This window comes from Bubalus kerabau, chromosome 14 (genome assembly GCF_029407905.1).
Source record: "Bubalus kerabau isolate K-KA32 ecotype Philippines breed swamp buffalo chromosome 14, PCC_UOA_SB_1v2, whole genome shotgun sequence".
Classification (NCBI taxonomy): domain Eukaryota; kingdom Metazoa; phylum Chordata; class Mammalia; order Artiodactyla; family Bovidae; genus Bubalus; species Bubalus kerabau.
The window spans coordinates 51140832-51168730 of NC_073637.1; the positions used below are offsets into that span (position 1 = coordinate 51140832).

The 27899-nt window shown below is 36.6% G+C and overlaps 1 protein-coding gene across 4 annotated transcripts in view; it reads left to right on the forward strand.

Annotated features, from left to right (window-relative positions):
• The window catches only part of TRPS1 (transcriptional repressor GATA binding 1), a 280395-nt gene extending 253664 nt beyond the window's left edge, over window positions 1-26731 (forward strand). For all 4 annotated transcript variants that reach the window (XM_055546379.1, XM_055546381.1, XM_055546382.1 and 1 more), the window contains 2 exons: window positions 15849-15971; window positions 20127-26731. In XM_055546379.1, the coding sequence (XP_055402354.1) occupies window positions 15849-15971; window positions 20127-21188 (1185 nt within the window). In that variant the 3' untranslated portion in view covers window positions 21189-26731. The remainder of the gene's footprint in view (window positions 1-15848; window positions 15972-20126) is intronic.
• Window positions 26732-27899: the final 1168 nt, after the last annotated feature.

The window sequence follows — 27899 nt, forward strand, 5'->3', positions numbered from 1 at the left end:
TTTTTCTTTTTGGTAAATGTGAATTGCTTTGAATTTTAGTCTGGTACTAGTCCATTGTGTTTATTTTAAAATTATTGCCTTCATTTGGGATGAATTTAAAAGAACCTGATTATTTCCATTCTTATTTTGCCAAAGAAATATACACATGGGCAACAAAGTATACATATATGTTTAATTCTAAGTATATGTGTACATGTGTGTATAATATATATAATAAAATTAATAAAATAATAAAATCTTAGAAAATAGGTAGAAAAAGAGGGATGACCAAAGTCAGATCTAGCCACCTAACTTTTCCTTTGGCAAGTACATAACTTTTTGAAGCATATAATATCTACAAATTCCTTTGCATGCATGCTAAGTCACCTTAGTCATGTCCGACTCTTTGCGACCCTATGGACTGTAGCCCACCAGGCTCCTCTGTCCATTGGATTCTCCAGGCAAGAATATTGGAGTGGGTTGCCATGTCCTCCTCCAGGGGATCTTCCCGACTCAAGGATTGAACGCACATCTCTTAGAGCTCCTGCAGTGACAGGCAGGTTCTTTACCACTAGTGCCACCTGGGAAGCCCATGAATTCCTTCAGTCATACATAAATGAGTAATTCTTCATGAAATCTACCTGCTGGTTTCTTACGTTCATTGATTCATTATTTCTGCCATTACACTTTTTCATCTAAAATATTTTATCTTGTTGTCTGTTATAAACGTTTTAACCTGGGAAAGAAGTATAAGTTTGTGAGTTTTAAAGGCACACATTTTAAAATATAAGACCACCAGTCCCTAAAGTTTTTAAGTTATTAAACTGGATGACCCTGAAACCACTTTACTTTAAAGAAATGTGTTCATGTAATCACACATATACATATTTTAAATATATGTTTGTGTGCATATGAATATATTCTTTAAATGTGTTTTATTTACATGTATATTTATACTTACATATGTGAATATATTATATATGTGTTTTATATACAGATACATAAAATAGTCCACGGGGTCGTGAAGAGTTGGACATGACTGAAGCGACTAATCACATATGAAATAGAGGATGTCAAATTCGAAATGAGTGTTTATGGACGTAAATTTATCCAAAATTATTTCTTGTACAAAGTTTTCTGTTGTGATCTATATGGATTTAAACAAATCACTTTGTGTAATCTATGAAATAAATATCCATTGTCATATTTTGTGAAAACAAAATCTAAGTGATCACACCACATGAAAGGAAGAAAATTACATGCAGCTAGAATGAGTTATATATATAAGGGAACTTGACCTTAACCGACAGTGCCTTTCTTTATGTTCTAGAAAATTCCCAAGGCCACTTATTCCTTCTCCACATTTCTGTTTAGCTTTAGGATGAGAAATATATATCTTTGACATACTTGTGAAACTTAAGTAAGTGACGAAGTCATCACACACTGCTTTGTGTATTGAATCCTTTAAGGTCTTTTGGAACACAGTTGAAAAAGAAAAGAGAGAGAGAAGTCAAAAGACAGAAGGCAAGAGAGAGATTTCTATTTTTTAAATGTATAATTAATGTTATATACTTTTTTTAGGACAGTCATCTTTATGTGAGAGTTTTAGGATCACTATTCATACTTAAAAATAAAATAAATATGAGGTCCTTTGTATATGTTTTCCTCACATTTACATAAATATGTAGCTACAAAGCTTGAACTTTACATGTCCAAAGCTTATTCAGTTATTCAGTATCTTCTGAAATCTAATATCTGTTTATACTTATTATCTTCTGAAATTAAGAGAGAAAGGAATTTAATGCTCACTGAGTGTCTGATACATGTATTCTCTCATACAATTATATTTATGTTAATTGAGTGCATATGTGCATTGAGAGAACTCTAACATAGTTATAAAAGTAAATCACAAAGTATTGATGTCTTATTTCCCATCTAATAAAATCAATATTTACTAGGCTGACATTGAAAACACTGTCTTAGGTACTCTTACTGCTTTTTTTCCTACAATCTTATGTACAAGTAGTGAATTATATTTATTCGCAACTCTCCAGAAAACTCATGGAATTTTTTTTCTTTAGTCTAATAACATCACTGGTACTTTAGTTTCACTTATATAATATTATATTGCTTTAATGAAAATAAGAGCAACTAGTGACATTTCACCATGTGTTAGTGCTGAAAATGTTTTAATGGATTCAGTTGTGTGTGTGTGAGTATGTACACATATGTACATGTATGTATATATCTGTTTTTGTGTGTATATATACATGTATACACGAATACACACCAACATATGCCACTTCTACTAGTTCTGAAAATTGATCAGAAGCTCATGTAAACAAAGCTCATTCCTCTTTGCTGTCACATAATACATTGTTTAAATATGGTACAGAGTTTATTAATTTTCTTTTATGTCTCAGAAGCTGAAACTGTTTTCAATTTGAGTCCTATTTTCTGTGATAATGACCGCCATTTATATTTCATGAATACAGCTGCATTTAAAGTGATAACATTTTGATCACAGCATGTATGTATATGTACACATATGCGTACATTTTAACAGACTGTTTATTAAAATTAGCAGTATCCTCTCTGATAGAGGTCAATTCAATAAAACTGTCAATAATTAAACACCAACTATGTGCAATGCACTGATAATACAAAAGATTAAAGGGGGGGAAAAAAAGCTCTTCAAAAGTCCCCAGTCCCTTAGGAGTGACATGCGTTTGTAAATAACTAGAATCCAGCATTCTTTCTCCTGTACCTAAACTCTGGGAAAGCAGGGTTGTTTGATGATTTAAAACAATTTAGTATGTGAAAGTCTAAGGCGGAATTGGCATTCTGAGTTCCAAAAGCTAAGCTTACATACACACTGACAACGAATTACTTCTTATGAAGAAAAGCAGTTTTGATTTATTTGGGGTAAACTTATAAATGTGGAAAACAATTAAACCATTTGGGGGATCTCTCTTTTTTTCTTTTATGTGTTTTAAATTTCAGCTTCTCTATGAATCTTTTTTTTCAAATATTTTTAAGAGCTTAATAATTGATGGTGTTTTCTTTTTTATTATTATTCCTATTACTCCACAACAAGGAGAAATGTTATTTCTTGTAGGTAAATGACTTTAAAAAATTAATTTAGGGTTCTTCCTTGCTTTAATTTATTTGCATCTTCTGCAGAGGTTGTGGACAGTTTAATAACCTTAATATAGGGAAAAAATAATGCCAACAGAAAAATACATATATAAATCAGAGGGAGGGTATAAGAAAGTCAAACAGGGGCTCTGTATCAACCTAGAGGGGTGGGATGGGGAGGGTGATGGGAGGGAGTTTCAGAAGGGAGGGGATATGTATATATACCTATGGCTGATTCATGTTGAGGTTTGACAGAAAACAGCAAAATTCTGTAAAGCAATTACTCTTCAACAAAAAAATAAGCAAATTTAAAAAATATATAAAGCAAAAAAACCCCAAAAAAGTTCGTTGCTGTATTGCAATATCAGAGCCCCTCTCATGAAATAAAATCTCACTCATTAGGAGATTTGTGTCTCAGGATGTCCAGCCAGCCCTCAGTACTGGTTTCCTGGTATTCTGCTTGCTGTACGAAATGTCAAAGTCTGAAATGATTTTAACTGTTCCTTTTGGAAGGAATGACTGAGGGGTTGTCTCGAGAGAGAGTTCTTGGTGTGATGAGGTAGTTCTTGCTTTGGTACGTGATACAGTGTGATTAACAAACTCCAGATTGCACAGAGAAGTGGGTCGGAGCACAGGTTATTAAGTACAGTTCCCTACCCAAGACGATGTATTGCCTCACGCTGATATGGCAGGACTGGAGGGGGAATATATACATCTATATAAAAGCAAAGACAATCCTTGCTTTCTTCTTGAGCAGCTGCAGCCAGTCCCACTAATGGACGTGCAAAAGCAGAAACGAGCAGCCCAAGGTATGTGTTCATTTTTACAGATGGTACTGCAGACAAGTTGGTAATGGAAAAGGAAGTCGTGTACGTGAGCTTTTTGAGCGTGGGGGTGGGGGTTGGGGGGCGACAGAAGGACAGCCCGATTACAGTACTTTCCTGTGTAATTGACCGTGTGAGTTATAGAAGAAGCAGTTTTCCCATGAAAGATTTCACTTATTACAAAATTACATCATTACTGTTAAGGAAATGCATAATTCCAAGTTGTCTTTTTAAAATAATGTCATTAAAACTTTAAAAATCAGCTTAGACATCCCTGTCTGCCCAGAACCTCTATAATGAAATTATCCGCCAGAGTTGGGTTTTACCTGTAACAGTCACAGCATCCTCATTTAAAGCCAAATCTTTCATTTGAACAATGGCAAAATGTACTAGACACTTATTTTAAATATTGGAAAAGTGTATTTAAATACCTGGTTTGGGGTCATGAAGAAATACAAAGTTGAATAAAAAATGAGATAGTATTTCAAAAGAATTATTTATAGATTCAGAAGTTAAATGAAATTTAGGTTTATTTCCCTTAAGTCCACCCCCCCACCTCCGTGTATTTAAAAATCACAGAGAATTAAATGATGTAAGAAGTATTACAATATGGTCTAGTAAAGTTTTTAGTTATTTAATTCAAATTGCATATTTGGTATCAGTGTCTCTTATTGATCCATTTGCAGATTTTTAACATAGTTCTTAACTATTTCAAACCAGGATATTTAACTGTATTTCTATACATTTTGTTGCTATTGTTAAGTGAAAACAAGTGGCAATTACCGTCTTTCTGCCGAGCAAACTGTATGCTATCTAATGTCTGATCTCAACTCAATACCGGGTAAAACATGTTTATAGTGTTAAGAAGATTTTAGGCTTTGCTCTTATATATATATAATGAAATGGAAACTGTATCACACATGAAAAGTATCAGAGTCAACTGCACAGGCCACTGAAGAACATGTACTTTTATATCTTATAATGGGGGAAATGTTTAAGGAAAAGTAATTAAAAATACTTTCATATTATTCAAATCTGAGGAATTTGGTAAAACGACCTCATTTTTCAGAATTGGCAGTATTTTATCTTGAATAATGAGGATTCCACACATTGCAAAAGGTCTCTGCCAAGGAACATACCAATATATAAAATAAGTCTAGTACATTGTTACCTGAACATGTGTGTTTACAGCATTTCTCAAAAGCCCGGTACCGTGTTTCCTGCCCTGTCTCTAGCCATGGCGAATACAAATGAGTTCCTGGTTCACAACTGCCTTCCCATGATGGCATTTCTAGGCACTAAGTTGGTGCACTAATTTTTGCTTTTCAACAGAGGCTTTGTTCACATATATTTTTTATTTTTAGTTTTTGAGACAACAGTATCAAAACTCATGCACTACACCCATCTGCCTTCCCCACACTACCCCTCCATCTCCCAAATGCTGCGTTCCTCTGGCTTCGACTGTATCTTTTAACCTCAACACAGATCGTTGCCATATCTGATCAAGGATGAGTCATTTCTTTCTGGTACCTCAAAACTTGCACAATTTAATCAGCTGTTATAGGGTGGTTTGAAGAGAGAAGGATTCTTCAAAGCTAAGCTATAGTGAAATATTTTTGGTAAAATTCCCCAATCACTTCTTTAGTAATAGGACCTGAAACATGGTTAAGAACTGTGGCTCTGAAGTGAGAGATCTTACTATTTAGTAGATGAAAAATGCTTCTAAGGCTTAGTTTTCTTATATGTAAAGTGGATGCTGCTGCTGCTAAGTCACTTCAATCATGTCCAACTCTGTGTGACCCCATAGACGGCAGCCCACCAAGCTTCCCTGTCCCTGGGATTCTCCAGGCAAGAACACTGGAGTGGCTTGCCATTTCCTTCTCCAATGCATGAAAGTGAAAAGTGAAAGTGAAGTCGCTCAGTCGTGTCTGACCCCCAGCGACCCCATGGACTGCAGCCTTCCAGGCTCCTCCATCCATGGGATTTTCCAGGCAGGAGTACTGGAGTGGGGTGCCATTTCCTTCTCTGTGTAAAGTGGATAGAATAACAATAATGATAATAATGTAGTAATAATTCCTGTATCTTAGGTTTGTTTAGAAGGTGTCAGGTAGAGAAACTAAGTCTGTAGTGTATCATTCTAGACAAAATAAATACTTAGTAAATATTAGATGTGTGATTTTCAAAAAGGGACAAGAAGTAGTCACGCGAGTCTACCAGATAACTGATTCAAAAATGGTGTTTGCTTATGGCTGCACTCAGTCTTTGTTGCTATGTGGCTTTTCTCCAGTTGCAGTGCATAGGCTTCTTTCTCATTGTGGTGGCTTCTCTTGCTGCAGAGTGCGGCCTCAGTAGTTGTGGTCGAGGGGCTTAGTTGCTCTGCAGCATGTGAAATCTTCCTAGACCAGGGGTTGAACCAATGTCCTTCTGCATGGGCAGGTGGATTCCTAACCACCAGACCACCAAGGAAGTCCCAAAAATGATTTTTAGAAAAAGTCATGTGTTTTTGCCCATACTTAAGAGACTAGGATGTATTTTTGACACTAGTTAAGTCAAAGAATCATTCACAATCTTTTACCTCATCAGTAAAATGAGAGAATAATAATCCCAAGTAATTCATTTTCAATCCAAACTGAGATAAATATATGTCAGGAGTTCTTAACCTCACAATCCATGGGTACTCAGATCCATGTGAAATCTTTGGATGCACTTTATGAAGGACATTCTTTTGAACAGCCTGAAGTTATTTGCAAAATATTTTACATATCTTTTTTATTATCTGGGGAGAGTGTCATAAATTTTATCGAAAGAGTTTATGACTCCCAAGAATATTAGAAACCATTGATATAGATGTAAATTCCTTGAGGATGGTAACACTTCATTGACTAGTTATTATCTGTTAGCAAATATGAAAAGAATTACTGATTATTATCTGTTATTTTCCTTTTCTTTCAAAATGACCATGTCATCATCATTATCTATCATAAAACCAGTCCTACTTAAGTAATACATAAAATACCTCTCTTTGGTTCTTAAATTAAGTGCTTCGAAGCTGAACCTTTTGAACTTTAGGCTTTTTCTAGAAAAGTCCCTATCACCAAGGTGCTTATTTTCTATACTGTGAAGAATTCCCACAATAAATGTTTGCCAAATATATTGTTTAAATAAAAATTGAAATAACTTTATTAAAACAGAATTGGTTCTCATATTGTCATGCTGAAATTTACTTAACTACTAGAATTGTTTAACTGTGCCTCCAAAAAGCCCCCCCCTTTTTTCCTTTTTCAGTGTCAGATTTTGGCACTGGCATAGAAGAAAGTCCCTGTTGAAACACTCTTGACCATTGTTGTAACTGAAGGAAAGGTGAAAATGGATCTGTGGTGGCAGAAATAGAAGCAATAAGAGGCTTGAGCAGTTCTTTTGACAATAGTGACTTTCACGTGGAATGAAAAGACAGTGTAGATATAAATCTTCAGCTATATTTTCAGCTATCCAAATACATATTGCTGTAAAGGCAGGACATTGTTACAGAAACAGCATGGGTTAGAACTCTAAAGATCTGAGTTTTTCTAGTCCTAGTCTGTTAAGTAATTTGTGTATGACATCACATGTTTGCTTTGCTCATTTTCCAAATATGGAGTAAGTCTAAGTATGGAGATGGGGGTCCTTCAGACCTATGTAGTAGATTATATCATCTGTATGATAAATTTCTAAAATCAGAAGATTTGAAGAATCCATAAGCATAATTTAAAATGTGGGATTTCCCCGGGGAACTCTCATTTTCTGCAATCCCGCACCACGAGTCACCAATTGCATCTCAGAAGAAATGGAGCTAATCTGTTTTAACATGTCCTGATATATTGGGCAACTCCAGCATGGTGACGTGTCAGTGGAAAAGTCTTGGGCACATTCATACCTGGGTTGAATTGCTAGAATATGAATTGCCTCATGTCCTGGAACAGAAGTTGTTCCATTGCTTCTAGCCAAAGATGTCAGTTTAGTTTACACTGGTCTCCATTAGCATTTCTGATGTGTTGAGGAAGTGAATTTAATAAGCAGGGTAAACAGGTTTTGTTTCCAAACTCTGAGATAGGTGATTATAAGATGGATGCTTGGCTGAACCTTGTAGAGTCTCTTCAGTTTTCTGGCAAGAAATCTGGGGGCATAGAGGGCTGTTTTAAAGCAGGCATAGACTTACTATACAGCCTGTTTCAACTGATTCTTTACAATTTTATTTGGAGCAAGAGTCAGCCAAGGTATTGATATCTATTGCTTTCTGTTGGCAAAGCTGTCTCCCTGCTCTTGCTAAAATACTGGCCAGCCTGTGCTTCTGATAAAATTCTGGCTGTGAATTTATTTAGGTGTTCTTTGCAAGCCACTGTCTGTTTTAAGTTGTTTTAGGTGTGGTGTTCTTTATATTCTGTAGCCTCTGCTGGTGGGTAGTCAATAGTCAGTTAATTCCTTAATGGGGGTAAGTGGGAGAGAGTGACCTTCTCTGTCTCTTGGTGGTGAATAAGAGTGATAATGGCTAAAATATTATTTATCATTTATTCAATAGTTATTAAATTTCAATTTTATAGTGACAGTCATGAACACATTATTTAGTTTGTATCAACTCTTTTGGTGGTTGACAGGAGAAGGAAATGGCAACCCACTCCAGTATTCTTGCCTGGAGAACCCCAGGGACAGAGGAGTCTGGTGGGCTGCTGTCTATGGGGTCGCATAGAGTCAGATATGACTGAAGCGACTTAGCAGCAGCAGGACATGATTACCGATGGGACAATAAGCAAGGTTCTTGTTTCTGAAATGACTAAACTATTATCCATTTTTATAAAGGAGCACAGAGAGTAAACCCTCTGATTATTAGATAACTTTCAGCCTTTAAGTGAGATGTATTTGTGGGAGATGCTTTGGTTTCTTGAGAAATGTTTTCATATAATTTACATGAATTAAACTGTCACCATTCATCAACAGTCTCAGTTTTTATCATGTTAACTGTATATATGGTATGTTTTTAGCAGATTCTGCTGTGAACAGAGAGATTACAGACCATGTCTGCCATATACTTCACTGTAACTCTAGCTTCTAGCACAGTGCCAGGCACATAGTGGACATTTAATAATTAGTCCCAAAACTGAATTGAATTATATTTACCACTGAAATTTTATTACTACAGAGTTGTACCAGAAGGTTCTATCATAGCCAACTATACATTTCCCTAAAATGAAGTTCTCAAAGGATTCTTGATATAATCAAATAAACATAGAATTGTTTAAAGAGTTAAAAATATTTGAGGTGCATCCAGACTAACAGCACGTATATCAAATTTCAAGTTGATTTGATTTAAAATGGCCGAGATATAAAACCATAAAAAATGTGAGTAAATACTCTGCCTATCAAGGCTTGTTATGTAATTACATGGTTTCAGTATGGTTTTTATTCATAGAAAACTATTATAAAGGATCATTTCTGCACAGATAAACTTCTCCAATGGGGACTTTTAATATCTTGGAGATGAATATCCATGACTCTAAATGTTAAACCACTTGAATGAATAATTCAATCAAATTTACTTTTTATTGATCAAATGAAATAAGTTCTGTTAATAATGAAATTTGAAAACCTTAAAATGTTTGCTTTTGGCTGATCTTCAAATAGTAAAATAAGCTATAAAAATAGCTGAACCAACATAAAACTTTTTTTCTGATTCTTGTTCTTTTCTGAAGACTCATCTGGGTTTACCAAAGTATGTGTCAGCGCTTAACACAGAGGGATCTGTAATTGACTGAGAATTTAAGCCCCCTAAAAGCAAAACTTGAATCAGAAACTGAGAAAAATTTAGTGATCATGATGCCTTACAGTAGTTAGCTGTGAGCCTAAAGACTAGAGATTTCTTCTGTTAGTTATTTAGTCATTACACTTCTTGGTGCGCTCTCCAGCAGGGAAAAGAAAAAAAAAGTTATATTAGATTTAAAATGTACTTTTATTAAAAGGTGGTTTGTCATTTTCTGTTTCAAATCCTGGCATAGATGATTGTCCAGATTCATCTCCTAACTTGCTGTTGTTAAAATCGGTATGGTGGTTATAATACATTTGAAACGTGGGAAGGAAAGAAGTGATCCAAAGAATTCTCAGTAATTGAAAAGCCTTGGAGATGCTGATCATGGGGGCTGGCCTCAGAATTCCTTGCAATGAACTATTCCTGTCATCACCACTCTTCCTTTTTCACACAGGAAATTACCAGCCAGCAGAAATAACATACAAGCCATACAGATTCGACCTAAAAGTTAGTGGGCAAATTATTTAAATTTGAAGTTAAACGCAGTAGTTCCTTGTTGATTCCAGAATTTCCTCTTTAGACATTTTCCATTGAGGTGACTTTCATGTAGATTTGGGTTTTCTGCTGACCATCCTTCAGTCTAGCCCTCCGTTGAAACCACATATACATAGGAAGTGCACTTAGAGAAGGCCAGGGGCAGAGCATGCTATGACCATGCATAGCTTTGGATATGTATGAGGACAGCTTTCCTTCAGCCTGAAAGGAGGGCCTTTCAGGTACACCTTCATGTTATCCACTAACTGCTTATTCCTATCATTTCCTCTCCTAGAAGTGTCTTTATCCATATCTCTCAAAGGACAGTGCATATGTCTCCTGCACAAAGTCATGGAGGTTCAAATCATTATAAACTCCTTTTTGGGGGGATGGTGTTCAGTTTCCAGGATCTTGGTTCCGTGGCTAGGGATTGAACCCACACCCTCAGCAGTGAAAGTACAGAGTCCTAACCACTGGATCACAGGGAATCCCCTATTATTAACTCTTAAAAGCAGCTTGTAGGAAAAGGAGAAACCATTATATTATTTAAAACATACACATATACCATCAGCAATGCATAACTCTAATGATGTGTATAAAGAAGAGGTAGAGCTTCATTCTTCAGTTCAGTTCAGTTCAGTCGCTCAGTCGTGTCCAAATCTTTGCGACCCCATGAATCGCAGCACGCCAGGCCTCCCTGTCCATCATGAACTCCCAGAGTTCACTCAAACTCACGACCATCAAGTCAGTGATGCCATCCAGACACTTCATCATCTGTCGCCCCCTTCTCCTCCTGCCCCCAATCCCTCCCAGCATCAGAGTCTTTTCCAATGAGTCAGCTCTTTGCATGAGGTGGCCAAAGTACTGGAGTTTCAGCTTTAGCATCAGTCCTTCCAAAGAACACCCAGGACTGACCTCTTTTAGAATGGACTGGTTGGATATCCTTGTAGTCCAAGGGACTCTCAAGAGTCTTCTCCAACACCACAGTTCAAAAGCATCAATTCTTCGGCACTCAGCTTTCTTCACAGTCCAACTCTCACATCCATACATGACTACTGGAAAAACCATAGCCTTGACTAGACGGACCTTTGTTGGCAAAGTAATGTCTCTGCTTTTGAATATGCTATCTAGGTTGGTCATAACTTTCCTTCCAAGGAGTAAGCATCGTTTAATTTCATGGCTGCAGTCACCATCTGCAGTGATTTTGGAGCCCAGAAAAATAAAGTCTGACACTGTTTCCATTGTTTCCCCATCTATTTGCCATGAAGTGATGGGACTAGATGCCATGATCTTAATTTTCTTAATGTTGAGGTTTAAGCCAACTTTTTCACTGTCTTCTTTCACTTTCATCAAGAGGCTTTTTATTTCCTCTTCACTTTCTGCCATAAGAGTGGTATCATATCTGAGGTTATTGATATTTCTCCTAGCAATCTTGATTCCAGCTTGTGCCTCTTCCAGCCCAGCGTTTCTCATGATGTACTCTGCATATAAGTTAAATAAGCAGGGTGACAATATACAGCCTTGACATACTCCTTTTCTTATTTGGAAGCAGTCTCTTTTTCCATGTCCAGTTCTAACTCTTGCTTCCTGACCTGAATATATGTTTCTCAAGAGGCAGGTCAGGTGGTCTGGTATTCCCATCTCTTGAACAATTTCCCACAGTTTATTGTGATCCACACAGTCAAAGGCTTTGGCATAGTCAATAAAGCAGAAATAGATGTTTTTCTGGAACTCTCTTGCTTTTTCCATGATCCAGCGGATGTTGGCCATTTGATCTCTGGTTCCTGTGCCTTTTCTAAAACCAGCTTGAACATCTGGAAGTTCACGGTTCACATATTGCTGAAGCCTGGCTTGGAGAATTTTGAGCATTACTTTACTAGTGTGTGAGATGGTCCTGACTTTATATCTTCAGGGCTTAGCAGGTACCTGGCTTCAGCTGTTTTTCAAAGAGGAGGAAAAAAAAAAAAAAACCTGGAATGTAGAATTGGAAAAATTAAGTCCCTTGATTTTCTTGTCTCCAACGTAATTAGCCATCTCTGCCCAACTGAAGTTAAATTTGTCAATCCAAATGGGAGACATTTCTACGGAATATTTTTTAAAAAACTTTATTTTCAAAAACAGGAGTAATGACTAGTGATAAAAATTATTGCAAGAGAGATGATTTTCAACTTTAATAATATTCAGCCACTCAAGACAGACAGCACTGTCCTAGGTACTTATTAGACTATTTGATGACTGTTAGGGGACATGATTTCTGTCTTTAACACAGTATAAAGGAGAATGAAAACCGTTTTAAAACTCTGTTGTGCCTGATAAACTGAATGAAATAAGGTCTTTAATGCCTTTCTTTCTCTTTAACAAGCTTGTTTTTAAAAAGTAAGGCAAGGGAGACTTCTATTTTGCTTCCTTTGGCAACAGACTTTTCTCAGCACTTGATTGGGTTAAGGATGTTGGTGACGTGGGAAAAAATGCCATACTTGGTCCAGCTAGGTGACATTATGCATGGTGCGGCTTTCGCTGGGGTCAGGCTGTCATCTGTGATGTGGTTTAGAGAGATGCGTCATGGTCCACCGTTCTGTAGTCACACAGTGAAGGACACTGCCCACTTCTCCCACTTACTCTGCTGCTTCCAAAATTTCCAAGTTCATCAAACATAGGGTTCTTCAGTGCTTACCAAAGCGATACATTTGTTAGATGGGAGGTAACTAAATGTATGAAATATTTCTCACCTACCTCCTACTCTCTGCCCCCACACAAGTACGCGCCTATTGAATTCTAGGTGTGAACACCTAGATATTTCACTCTGACTCAACTTTCCATTCCCATATTTGATAAGAATGACACAAATGAAATGCATGTTCTAATACTCAACCGTATGCTTTAAGCATATCTAAAATGTAAAATAAGTAGATTAAGGTGATAAGAATGAAACAGAATATTTTTCTCTTAACAAAAGAAATACAGCTTAATCCCTAATGGGTCGATGATTGATCGATAACTTGAGAGCTTACTACATCCCTGACATTGTTTTAATTATACGTCCATTTGTCCACATGAATACTCACAGCAGCTCACACTTTAAAGAGGGGAGCATTTAAGTACTGCTGAGTTAAGTAATTCACTCAAAGTCGTACCCAGCAACTCAAGACAGAGGCATGTTTTGGATGCAAGCTGTCTGTCTCATAAATCTATTAACCCCCATGCCATACTGACTCCAAATAAGTGAATCCAAATTACTCTTGATGTATTTAAAATAAGATATGGTTCACTTAAAATATACCAGCCTCTATTGGAGCGTAAATGCTGGTTAAAGCAAGATGTGCCTGTGTAAACCAGCACTGTAATTTCAGGATTTTCCCTTGAACTAATGAAGGGCATTTTCTTTGCAAGAGACTTAAGTGCAAAAGTATGCAAGGTTGAAGCGTTCTCTAAAACCAGGATTACACCCACTTTGGCATGCCGCGTCAAGCAGCCAGGACGTAAGGAAAGAAAAGCAGGCTGCCGTGAATGGTTATACATTCAGGTTTGAGCCGCAGCCATATATGTGGGTTAGTTTCCAAATGGACATTTACATTGCCTTTATGTGGATCAAATTGGTGTTTATTTGCCAAACGTGTTATTTAGATCTTGGGGAAAAGACAGCATGGCCCCAGGGAAGTTTCACAGTTATAACCTAACTAGGCTCCCCAGCTTACCTCGGATAAAGGGAGCCCCAGAGTGTTTGATAAACACAAGCTCTAATAGTTCATTGATTTGAGGGAAATAGCAGTCTGTCCTTTTGCAGTAGGTCCCTATTGGGACTTTGAGGACCAGTACCCAGCGTTTTGTTTTGAGACTGAGAAATTTATTATACGCTCCTGGTCCTGATTTGGGGGATCAGGGGAGTAAGGAGAAAAGGGGAGCCAGAGATTATCTTTGTGAAAAATCTAGCTTTTATTACATCACCTGAAGTAGCACAACCTGCTACACTAATGAAATTGTGTTCTTGGTTGAAAAGGGCAATTGTTAGCTTGACTTTGTGCTCACTAAAAACATTCCCCCAATCTTGTTAAATTATTGCTCTCATTTCAGATTTTTATGGCTATGCAGCTTACCAGTCCTCATTTCTTTACGTTTCATTCATTTTCCTTGTATTGATGATTAATGGAGGATGTCGAATGTTAGAGTGAGCAGGCATCAGCAATTGCAAGATCATAATTAGTTTAGCTGACGAGGGCCTCTGATAGCACTTGCATCTGGATGGAAAAATTACCCTATAGGGAACTGGCTGCTCACCAGGTCTTTTTAGTGATACATTGTGAAACACCCGATGAATCAAATGCCCTTTCAATGCCAAGAAAGTGTTCCAGTCTTGAAGCCAAAATTATGTCTGCAGAAAGCTTTCCATTTGAAATGTATCAGAGTACAATTATAACCATTGTATTTTCTTGGCAGGGATACCCCTCGTCTACAGTATGGACTCGAGTTAAATAAATTGCCTAAATTTTATGAATCCCTGAAATTTTGACGTATAGTGTTTGTAATTTTAAATTTATCACAAAATTGGGTTCCAGCAAGACTTTTTCCACTCCTTATCTAACATGCATATTTTATCATTAAAGGCTTTGCTTCCTAGAGAAAAGAGAGCAGAGTTGCAATTCAGGCTGTCTTTTTTTTTTTTTTTCCCTTCTTCTTCTTCAGCCAGAGTTCCATTTCCTGCCTGTTAGTATTTGCGCCTATGAACACAGCCTGACTTTTGTTTCAATGAGAAGTTTAATGGAATCATTACTTGATAGCAAGAATGGAACAAGCAATGCTAACGATCTACTGTTAAATATTCTTGTATTATTTTTCAATCTGGTGATTAGAGAATTCATCCTAAAATTTCAGAAACGCTTGTGATTTCCAAGTCTGAGTCAAATAAAATAAATAAGTAGCCATTGATGGGACTATGTTGTCTGGCTTAAGCAGGCCCCTCATAAGGATTCTCATTAGTAATACTGTACTTCTAGTTGGCAGAAGTTTCTTCTGTTCCTCTCAGATTTGGGAGATAGAGGGTGTTCTCTTTCAGATTTTACAGGTGCAAATGAAAAATTAGAACTGAGTGTCTTATTAGTGTCTAAATGCTTAATGTTACATGAATGACATCCAGAAAGACATGCATCAGGTTTAATTGTAAGTGGTTTACATGCTGCACTTATTCCAAGTTTGACTATATTTTGAAGCTCAGGTAGCCTGGGTGCCTCTTTTTCCAAAATATATTAAACATATTGCCATGCTCTGTCTTTTGACTTTTGACACTTTTAAAAGGTATATTTTAGGGTTCAGCATTTAGGAGCCATCATTAAAGGCACAAACCCCAAAGTTCAAGAAGTTAAAGCTGTTTCTGTGAAAAGCCTTTGGTGTTGCACACACCTCATCCATCACTGTAGGGTTAATTATAATGAAAATCAGTGGTGCCTATTAAACACAATTGAACCTGACCTCATTATGGGCAGCGTGGTTTTTATACTGTCATTGTTGCTAGTCTAAAGACAAAACTCCTGGGTTGATTTGGTCTAACTCCACTGATCATGTGACTCACCTCTGACCTTGTTTTTTTTTTTCCCCCATTTCAGAGGCGCAGAGGCTCGGGTGTTTTTTGTGCCAATTGCTTGACCACAAAGACCTCTCTCTGGCGAAAGAATGCAAATGGCGGATATGTATGCAATGCGTGTGGTCTCTACCAGAAGCTTCACTCGGTAAGAACTTGTTAGACTGTTTCAGGAAAAGCTTTATAAAACAGCCTGGTCTGTGGCGTGATAAGTACCATTCCCTGGCTTGCAGTGCCTGCCCCTGCAGAGTTTAATCCAGTTGCTTTGAGTGCACTTGTGATTTATGGTGGACCGGCCTTAGATGTTATGGGGAGATTCATGTGAGATCATTACTAATGCATTATGTTTCTTTTGATAAAAAGAGGAAAATGATTGATTTCTGGGAACTTCACATAACCAATATGTGAATGAGTGGGTATCAGAATTCAGTGACATTAATTTAGGTAGAAAGGAGAAACTTTTAAAGCTCAATAGTATATAAATTAAAAAAAAAAAAAGGCAAGAAGACTCTCCCATGTTCAGTATAAAATATAGGGCAAGGGAAAAAATGCTTCTTTTCCAGTCTACTTTTGGAATTTGCAAGTGTCATCTAGGCTGGAAGTAGGACAAGTTCAGAAGAGTGGTTCTTACTGGGACCAAGATGCCAGGTGATTCTCTCCAGGGCTTCCAGCAGCATCTGAGGGCTTGAAGAGCACACAGCAGAGCAGAGGAAGGTGCAGAGATGTTCTGTGTTTTAAGATCTCTGGCTGGCTAGTTTCTATGACTGTCTGAGCTATGTCAGTTATTTCTAACCAAATTTTAGGTAGAATCTTATAATAAAATTTAAACTTACAAATCTCCCATCTTTATATGCATTTGACTTCCCAAAGGATTTTTTTTTTTTTCTTTTTGATTTAGAAAGTTTAGGGACTTCCCTGGTGGTGCAGTGGTTAAAGCTTCGCTTTCCAGTGCCAGGGGTGCAGGTTCATTCCCTGGTCAGGGAACTAAGATCCCACTACCTTTCAGCAGCCAAAAAACCAAAACATAAAACAGAAACAATATTGTAACAAATTCTTTAAAATCTTTAAAAATGGTCCACATCCAAAAAAAAAAAAAAACAAAACTTAAAAAAAAAGTTTATCTGCTGACCAAAGCTGCCTTTAAAAATAGGAATGCCCCATTTAGTAAGCAAAAATCTGTTTCCTTCTGCCTTTTGCATTTTGTTTGGCATTTTACCACAGCTCTTAGCACCAGCCAGTGAATGGAATACAGTTCTATCTAGAATACGGGGAATACAGTTTTAGACAAAATGTCCTCCAAAACGGACCACTGGAAGCACTCTTTTAAAAAATACATGCTGCCAACAAGACTAATTGGTAGTAAACTGTGAAAACCTTAGTTATTAGCATGTAGCTAGTAGAAGGAATCTCCACCTACCACCACCACCTTACTTTTTTTAAGCCTTCACCATTTAAGCAAGCAATAAGCTTCCATTTAATGAGTACTGACATTAATGATTTTAATTGAATGCTGTCCAATCAAAGGCCAAATATTAATTAAACTGCTGCTCTTCCAGGTTATGGTAATTTATGCAATATAAATGAACAAATTTTTAACAATTATTTTAATATTCATCTCTCCAGAGATGTTTTTGATTTTGAGGGTTTTTTTAAAATCTTAAATTTCCTATACTTCTACTCCATGAATTCCATGGCCCTACATGCTCTTAGTTCTTATACATTTGTGCATAATAATTCTCTGATGTCTCTTTTATGGGCTGTAATTCCTTTACCTGTCACTTAAATATTGGTCTTCTTTAGGATTCTAAAACAGACACTATATTTCTTCCACTGTGTATTCTACAGGATAAAACTCTTCGTTCCCTTGAGTTTTCCCATCAACTCCATATATTTACATTTTTTATGAATATAACCTTTATGAACAATGCAATGCACAGATCTAATGTATAGTGTTCAGTAAGTTTTAATAGTGTCATCTTAATCAAAATATAAAATAGCATGTTTATCTTAGAAAGTTATCATGTAGCTGTGTTAAAATATTGAATTGTATTTAAATATTATAATTAAATACAAGTTTTAAAATATATCAAAATTTTTGAAATTACCTAAAGCAGTGTTTAGAGGAATATTTTCAGCATTAAATGCTTATATTCAAAAAGAAGGATAGAGATTAAATATGTATGTTTGAAATATGAGATCTTTATAAATCTGAAATTCTGAACAAAGTAAATGAACATGGACTATCCAGGGGACGTGACATTTTCATTCTAAAACCAGTAATTTGATGTTCAATAACAAGTGCGTCCTCCTTTTTCCTTCAAAATATCTTTGTGACAATAAAAACACTCCAAGAGGATTTGTGTTTTGTTTAACACTTAAAAAATACTCTCTTGCATTCAGATACATCATTTCCAGGTATAATTCACAAATTACATATTGTTCATGTTCATATTTTATGTAGAGATTATTTCCTGATTTCAGTAATCTTTTAGAAAAAATCAGATTTTAGCCCATTTAAAGATTCTTTAAAATTTTAATTTGTAAATATGCATTCACTTATTAAACATATTCTCTTGATTTTATAAATCAAAGTTAAAGCTCCTACTGCAAGTAAAGTTTTTATTATAGTCTTATCTATGGATTTTAGTCATGTAATATAAACACCTGTTGAACATGTACATAAATACCAGTCATATCATACTTAAGCTGGGTGAAAGTCAGCATTCTATTTAAGTACAGAGTAGAATGACAGATAGGATATTTGAAGCAAGCCTACAAATAAATTTAGATTTTCAACAGAAAACAAATGCTTCATCTGTTAACAGGTAAAACCTTCCTTAATAATAAGTACTTATATAATTAGAGGAAAAGAAATGAAAGTGGGAGATTTATTAAAAAACACACACACACACACAAAAAACCTCTCACTGGATATGGGTTTGATCCTGAAGAATTCCACGGTCAGAGGAGCCTGGCAGGCTACATTCTGTGGAGTCACAAAGAGTCGTACACAGCTGAGCAACTGTTGGGCTTCCCAGGTGGCTCTGATCGTAAAGAATCTGCCTGCGATGCAGGAGAACCATGTTCAATCCCTGGGTTGGGAAGATCCCCCAGAGAAGGAAATGGCTTACCCACTGCAGTATTCTCGCCTGGAGAATCCCATGGACAGAGGAGCCTGGCGGACTACAGTCCATGGGGTCAGAAAGATTTGGACACAGCTGAGCAACTAACAATTTCACTTTCACTTCACTTGATATGTTTCCTTACAGTTCTGTCAGTTTGCCTTTGATTATTTATGTTCTGACGTTTAATATTATATATCCACACTTGCAGTTATTTAGAAGAATCTGTGTATTAGTCATCTGGGCCTTGACATAACAAACTACCATAAACTGGATGTCTTAAAGAACAGACATTTATTTTCACAGTTCTAGAGACCGGCAGTCTGAGATCAGGGTGCAGAGTGGTTGGGTTCTGGTGAGAGTCTCTTCCTGGCTTGTAGAAGGCTGCCTTTACTCTATGTCTGCATTTAATCTTGTGTGTTAATCACTCAGCTGTGTACGACTCTTTACAGCCCCATGGACTGTAGTCTGCCAGGCTCCTCTGTCCATGGGATTCTCCAAGAATGCTGGAGGATAACCATTCCCTTCTCCAGGGAATCTTCCCAACTCAGGGATTGAACCCAGGTCTCCAACATTGCAGGCAGATTCTTTACCATCTGAGCCACCAGGAAAGCCCTTACTTAACCTTATTTACCTCCTAAAGACCTAATCTTCAGATACAGTCACACTGGGGGGTAAGAGATTCAGTATATGAATTGGAAGGGAGTATCTAGGGGATGGGGAGGAAGACATAGTTCAGTCTACAGCATTGTATCATTTTTCCACAGTTGTCATCAAAACCAATCTCCTGTGTTACTGTTGACATCTTCTTGGTGCATGACTCAAAAGTTGAGAAATCTTTTAGAAAAATCACATTTCTTCAACTAGCTTTCTATATTGTTTTATCACAAAATAATGCAATTCTGAAGTCTATTGAGTTTGGAAAAGCTGTTTTCAAGTAGATTAAAGTTTTCAGTCCTCTCTGTAAAGATGGGCATGATTTAATTAGGGTAAAAGAGTGTGCTTTGGTTCTGTCCTCTGATCCTGCTTAGGGCAAAAGGAGGAGATTTAGTAAATCTATAACATAAAGCCTCTCTTTGCTTTGAACTTGAACATGGTTTATATTTGTGAGGAATTGTTAATGCATTTTAATGTATTTTTTAATGTTTTCCTTTTATGTATTGTGTGTGTGTTCCCTGCAGACTCCCAGGCCTTTAAACATCATTAAACAAAACAACGGTGAGCAGATTATTAGGAGAAGAACAAGAAAGCGCCTTAACCCAGAGGCACTTCAGGCCGAGCAGCTCAACAAACAGCAGAGGGCCGGCAGTGAGGAGCAGGTCAACGGCAGCCCCTTAGAGAGGCGGTCGGAAGATCACTTAACTGAAGGTCACCAGAGAGAAATTCCACTCCCCAGCCTGAGTAAATACGAAGCCCAGGGTTCATTGACTAAAAGCCATTCTGCTCAGCAGCCAGTCCTGGTCAGCCAAACTCTGGATATTCACAAAAGAATGCAACCTTTGCACATTCAGATAAAAAGTCCTCAGGAAAGTACTGGAGACCCAGGAAACAGTTCATCCGTATCTGAAGGGAAAGGAAGTTCTGAGAGAGGCAGTCCCATAGAAAAGTACATGAGACCCGCGAAGCACCCAAATTATTCACCACCAGGCAGCCCTATTGAAAAGTACCAGTATCCCCTTTTCGGACTTCCCTTTGTACATAATGACTTCCAGAGTGAAGCTGATTGGCTGCGGTTCTGGAGTAAATATAAGCTCTCCGTTCCTGGGAATCCGCACTACTTGAGTCACGTGCCTGGCCTACCAAATCCTTGCCAAAACTATGTGCCTTATCCCACCTTCAATCTGCCTCCTCATTTTTCAGCTGTTGGATCAGACAATGACATTCCTCTAGATTTGGCGATCAAGCATTCCAGACCTGGGCCAACTGCGAATGGTGCCTCCAAGGAGAAAACGAAGGCACCATCAAATGTAAAAAATGAAGGTCCCTTGAATGTAGTAAAAACAGAGAAAGTTGATAGAAGTACTCAAGATGAACTTTCAACAAAATGTGTGCACTGTGGCATTGTCTTTCTGGATGAAGTGATGTATGCTTTGCATATGAGTTGCCATGGTGACAGTGGACCTTTCCAGTGCAGCATATGCCAGCATCTTTGCACGGACAAATATGACTTCACAACTCATATCCAGAGGGGCCTGCATAGGAACAATGCACAAGTGGAAAAAAATGGAAAACCTAAAGAGTAAAACCTTAGCACTTAGCACAATTAAATAGAAATAGGTTTTCTTGATGGGAATTCAATAGCTTGTAATGTCTTATGAAGACCTATTAAAAAAAAAAATACTTCATAGAGCCTGCCTTATCCAACATGAAATTCCCTTCTTTTATTATTCTTTCTTTTGATGAGTAGGTTACCAAGATTAAAAAGTGAGACAAATGTTCAGTGAGAAAAAAAAAGGAAGATGGTTAATAGTCCTGATTTAGAACCTAGTAAGTCAAAACCATCTTGGTGAATGTGTACTGTGGAAACCATCCATAAGAAGTATCACCAAACTATAATTATGATGTTTGTATAGAAAGAGATCAAAGCTGTTTAGAATTTGGAAGGGTTTACATATTATGATCCTAAAGCAGTATTGGGCTGGCCATTGGCCCATTTGTTCAAAAACCCATAAATTATTGCCTCAGTTTCGAAGTATCATGAAATCCTAGGCAGATGAGGAGAAATTTAATCTCCAGGGCAGTGAAAGGAAAATGGCGCCCTCTTAGACGAGAATCCTCTCATAGATCATGTTTCAAATTTAGACCTAGAAATGCGAGCTGTGGTTAGGCTTGGGGAGAGAGCAGCGGGAAAAATGACAGATGGTGGCACGATGATTTTGGCCAGCCCTGCCTGTACATACACATGCACACCCTCTCTGATATTTTTGTCCTTTAGATGTTCACATACTCCTTTCAAAACTAGTCCTCTTGTTTGCGATTTAGGTTCATTTTGTCCAAATATATATGCATTTTTAAAAAACAATGTCCTCAGTGCTATGTAGTAATTTTATTTTAACCAGATCATTCTTTCTTGTATGTGATGAACCAGTTTGGGTTTGTTTTCTAAGCTTCCTTGGGGTCACTAATCTCATTTGGCATGTTCTAACTAAAGGGATCCCCTCAGCTCAAAAGACTAGATGGATACAAAAGTTCAGACCATGGCATTCATTGATGTAGAACACATGGTATTTCTCCACAAGGTAACCTGCTGTATTTATTTATTTTCTTTTGGTTTAAATATAATTTCCAACTTTGTGGTCAGGCAGCGTCTAAGGTTACGTTACCACAGGCTGACAGTTGGTATATGTACCAATCAATTCCTCCATTAGATTTATACAGGTTTAGTTAAGTAGCATTAAATAGGATTCTTAGAAGTATGTTCTTCATAGTACTTTTAATACTTAAGGCTTTGTAAAACTATCCATGAAGGGAAAGCCTCAGCATAACTGCTCAGGGAAATAGGGCTAAATAACTGAACATTAAATAATTGGTTAAAGGTGCTGTTAGTCGAGCCTCAATGCTTGCTACACGGATGTATGTACAAGGACTGACTTTAATAATTTGCATTATATCGTCCCAACCAGTAGTTTATTTTTTGCCACGGAGATGTAGAAGATATTACAAGCTACTGGATGCACTGTCAGATTAACTTATTTCATTAAAGAAGTTGGGAGAACAAATAGGAAAAAAAAAAACCTTATTTTTCTAGTAAATATTAATGTATTACATTTCAAATAATGGTGCCTGACATATTGAATAATTATTTTCTACAGTGTACGTATGCAACAAAGATATTCCATCATGCATTAGAGTCAGTTCTGACTCTGCCTAGCTGTTTACATTTGCAAATGTAGCAAACAAGGTAATGAAGCAACTATTTCTATTGCGGTAGATATCTTTTGTGTGTGTGTGTGTGTGTGTGTGTGTGCATTAAAATTGTAAACGGTAACATGAAACAAATGAACGTTCTTGATATAATGGTATGAAAACAAGAAGGAAATGAAAATATTTTTATGCCTACTTAGAAAAAAAAGGGTAGCACTATTCATTCCAAGTACTTTTTTTTTTAATTTTTAAGCTCTTAACTCACATTGTTATGCTTAAAATGATAACCATATATCCTCTTTTTATTGCTTTGTCTATGTTTCAGATGAAACATTTCAGAAATTATTTTGATAAGTGCTGCTGGAATCTGCAGCACTGATGTTTTTATTGCATTCTGTAGTTGCATTTGCACTCCATTTTTACATTAATTCGCAGTTGCTTTGTATTGTTTTGTTTGGGTTTTGTTTCTTTTTCCCAGTGCCAGGTCTTCGTTTCTTCAAGTTGGATGGCAGGTAGAGTTCAACCAGTTTGTGACTGTTGTAGTGAATGAAGTTCAGACTGTCTTTCTGACGCTGTGTTGTCATTTCCATTCTTGCATTTTTGTTTTCATGTAAAAAAAAAAAGAGAGAGAGAGAGAAAAAGAGAGAAAGAAATCAGGACTAAGCCTTTTGCTTCAGTTTCATTTATAAAGGGTTGTTTTCTGATCTCACCTGTCAAATAGCTCTAATATAATTCACATGAACCGAGATAAAGAGGTGAAATGAGGGGCTTTGACATTCAAATTATGTGATGTCATTTATCTTTCTTAGGAATTTTGATGAATGCATCTCAAAATGTACAGGCAGATTGGAGAGGTGGCAATTAAAGATCTAAAGAGGAGATTTCCCAAACAACAAAACAGCATTTAATTTTCTTAGTGAAAGGACTAGAAACAAAGCGCACTGTGGCAATCCTCAAGCACCACGATATGTGAACTGCTCAAAGTAGAAAAAACACTCGCAGTTTGGTAAACTTGGGCAATAGTACAGGTATGGCTTTTTGGGCAAAACTACTATTTAAGCAGTTTCTCAAGTGTATCAGACACAAGTATGTTGTTCTTTCTTGGCATATATGTCTCTTTATTTCATCATTTTGTTTTTTCCCTCAGACACACAAGTAGTAATGGTTAGCATTGGAAATACATATCACTATTCTTGGAATATTTATGGTCAGTCTACTGTAGGTAGAATATTCTTAGATAGCATTGTCAATAGATCTTATTCTGTATTCCTTTTATTATTGATTATTTTATTTTCATTTATTTTTTTTCATATTTTGATGGAGAAGAGGTTGGGCTATGAAAAATGATGAAAATTTATCAAGACACTAAAAGACCCCCTTTTTTTGACTTTTGAAAGCCTTTGTCCTAGCTTTCAAAATACATTTTTACAAAATTGATTGATTGGTATCTTTATTTTTATTTGGGTTTAGGATTTCTGAACTATTTTGTCTTAAATTGTGATTTTAAATGAGCTGTTTAGATACTTAAAATCTTTTTTTTTTTTTTAAGGATTTTCAAGATGACTTAGGAATTTCCCTTCTTGGAAAAGGCTTTCCCTATGATAAAAACTATGCGCTAGGTAAAATTGTATGTCCTTTAAAAAACATACGTCTTTTTAAAGTATGTGTCCAGATTCTGAATCAGGCTTTGGATCAAACTTTAAGCCAGGACCAGCTCATGCGTTCTCATTCTTGTTTTTCTCACTCTTTCTCTCTTCGTCTCTCACCCATGTATTCATATTGTTGTTTGGGATAGAAGACTCTTAAAGAGCCAGCCCACCTCAGAAGATTGTGGATTCAGAGACACTACACTGAGTACATGAAAAAAGGATGGAGCTCTCATGGTTAATATGTTAACTCTATAGTTAAAGGGAAAGAGGGTGCCCGTTCTTTCTACATGACATATTGAGATGTTCTTTTAAAAAAATCAACTTTTAAGATAATGATGTTTTCTTCTAAACTGTTCTCTTTTAGTAAAGGTAGATTTTAGAAAACAAGCATGGGGATTTTTTTTCCTAAGGTAATATTAATGAGAAGAAGAGAAAAAGTGATTATCTTTAACAGCTCTTTGTTGAAGCCTGTGGTAGCACATTATGTTAATGATTGCACATGTGCACATAATCTATGATGATCCAATGCAAATACAGCTCCAAAAATATTAAATGTATAGATTTTTAAATGCCTGAGGGTATACATTTTTCTTAATTAATTGAAGAGTATCAATACTGCTACTAAAGTAATGATTAGCCTCCTGCTATGTGGCTGCGAAACATCAAAGGTGACCTGTCTTAAGACCTCTGAACTGCCTGCCTGTTTAGTTCGTGAACATGAACATAATTCTAGAGGGGGAAGATCGAACATCCCGCGGTGGTAAAGAAGCTGATGGTCAGCTTCTGCGCTGTATGCCAGTTTTTTGCCTAAAGTTTACTTTGAGCTCACGCCTTTCTGTCTTTGGGTTGAGAACCATGGCAAAAAAAATAAATAAATAAAAGCAAGGCATCTTTTGTGATCAAGTAAGTGAAAGCTTGCTGACTATCCTAGATCACAGGAGAAAATGGAGGAATGAAATCAAATCCAAATATGAGACTAAAGATGCTAACCAAAGGTAGGTACTAAGTGGAATTCTATCAGCAGGCCACTATAAATGAGAGGAGGATAGAGAGACATGTACCAGGACTTTGAAGGGCTGTGTTATTTTCCCAAAGAAAGACTTGGCCAAGGGCAGAAGCCATGGCTTCATTGGAGAGCACTTCCTGTGGGTTTTCCATTAGCATTTCACCAACAGTGGACACACATGTTCCTGCTAACCATCAGTGATTTAGAAAGCATCCACAGTTATCTGCAGTAATTAGGACCTCTGGAAGATGCTAGGGTTGAAGTGTGTCAAGTCAGGGATGAAGAAAATGTGAAAATCAAATTGGTCCACACATGGAAACTGGATAATGTATCCTTACATGATGTTCTCTTGAAGGGAAAAAGTAGAGTTAGAAACTTCACTCCATCCTACAGCAGAGAAAAGCAAGAGTAACTTTTACACAGAAATAACATTTAGATTTCATCAGAGAAAATGGTTCTTCAAGACCCATGAGTCCCAAAACTGGATCCTAATTTTTACTCCTGGATTTTTTGTTCATTATATGACCTGCAGCAAATCACTTTTTTCTTTTCATGCCTCAGGTTCCTCACCTGTAAAATGGAAAAAATATATTAATAATAATATTAATAATAATAATGGTAATGTAGTACTTGTTTGTAAAGCACTTTGAGATCCTTGATTGAAAGGCACCATGAGAGTGCCAAGTATTATTATATGGCCAAGGGGCTTATTTAAACTCTCAGTTCCCAAGGGCCAGGAAAGGTTGGGGTCGTTTTTTTAAAGATGAGCTGTAAATATCATAATCAGGCAGCCTATTGTGTTGACTATGAAGAGGCAAAACTATTACAAGGCTGATAAAACCATAGTTTCTTAATGGCTACCAACAAGGCAAATATCACAATAAGAAATGCCAAATTCTTTAAGGTGACAACGTGAATAATTGGGGGGGGGGCAGGTAGGGATGGGAAGCATCTCAATAATGCCAATGTAAAATTCACTTACAGCAATATTCACCAGCAGAAAATGTCTTTCATACGGAATGATTTCATGTTGCTAAGAAAAAATTCAATTTGTAGTCCTGATTTGAATATTAGAATGTTGGCTATAATAGTTCTGTTCTTACAACACATGGAATTTTTTTTGTTTTATTTAATTTTGTTTTCATAGTGCATGTTCATTTCTACTCACAAACATGTTCTTGGTGTATTTCTTATGCAAACAATCTTCAGGCAGCAAAGATGTCTGTTACATCTAAACTTGAATAATAAAGTTTTACCACCAGTTATACATGATGGTGTTGGTATGGTTTATATGGATTCACTTTCATCCATGTAGCAATAGGAAATTCAGACTGTTGTAACATATAGACAGGCTCTGATGAGTTGAGATGGTGAATTCAAGTCACCATTTAAAAAAAAAATGAATAAGTGAAAAAACCTGGATTCTCTCAGCTTGTTTTGTTCTGCTTTGCTTTTTTTTTTCTTTTAACCAATCAATCTCTTATTGATAGATTTTGTGTAAAAAAATTATACAAGTTTCTTTAGGAAGATTAACAATAAAAATCATGTTTATTTCAAAAACATTTATTGAGTATCACGTATTGAGTGTTGAATACTGGATAATGATAATGTTATGATATGTAAAAAATCCTGCTTTTGAAATCTAACTTTGAATACAATTTAGTATACCCATGAATATGATATAAAGATCCTGATAAATCATCTCAAGAAATTTATATTAATGTATTACATGCCTTATGTGTTGGCTTAAGATGAAATTAATCAGATTTCCTGAAGGTGGATTTTGAAAGAGGCAAGAGGCAGAAGAAAACCAGGTAGGCAAAGAAGACTCACCCAAATGTTTATGACCAGAAGGAAAAAAGCAAAAAGGACAGCATGTGAAGTATATAAAGAACTCCTTGCTTCAGAAGATTTGTTTTGAAAATTTCAAGTTAATTACTGTCTACCCTCCTAGCACAAATCTTCACTTCTCATTTTTTGTGAATCCAAATTAACAAGTCCTTTTTTTTTTTTTTTCCTAGCTCTCTCTTTTCTCCCCTGTTTTGAAAACAGCAGAATAAAGGCTTTGAGGGTCTGATCATAATGGTAGTAAACTTGTTTCACAGCTGGAGGGAACATTCTCTAGATAAGTATAGTAAAAACACTTAATATGATTTCTTTTCCTTATATAGAATTTGATGCTTCTCTGGGGAGAACTTTGCAGATAAAATTAAACACACTCTGTTCTCACCCAGGACTGTCAGAATCCCACTCAAGCAGAACTATGTGCCCATCAGCTCTTTACCCTTGTTTGAGGGGAGAGAAGAGTGAGTCAGCGTGGACATCCCTCCCTTCCCTTTTGGTCTTCCATCTCTCAGATGGTGGGGCTGGCTGCGTCAGAAACACAGTGCACAAAAGGAGCAGTTAAATGGCCTGTGAGGCTGAAACCAGCTGGA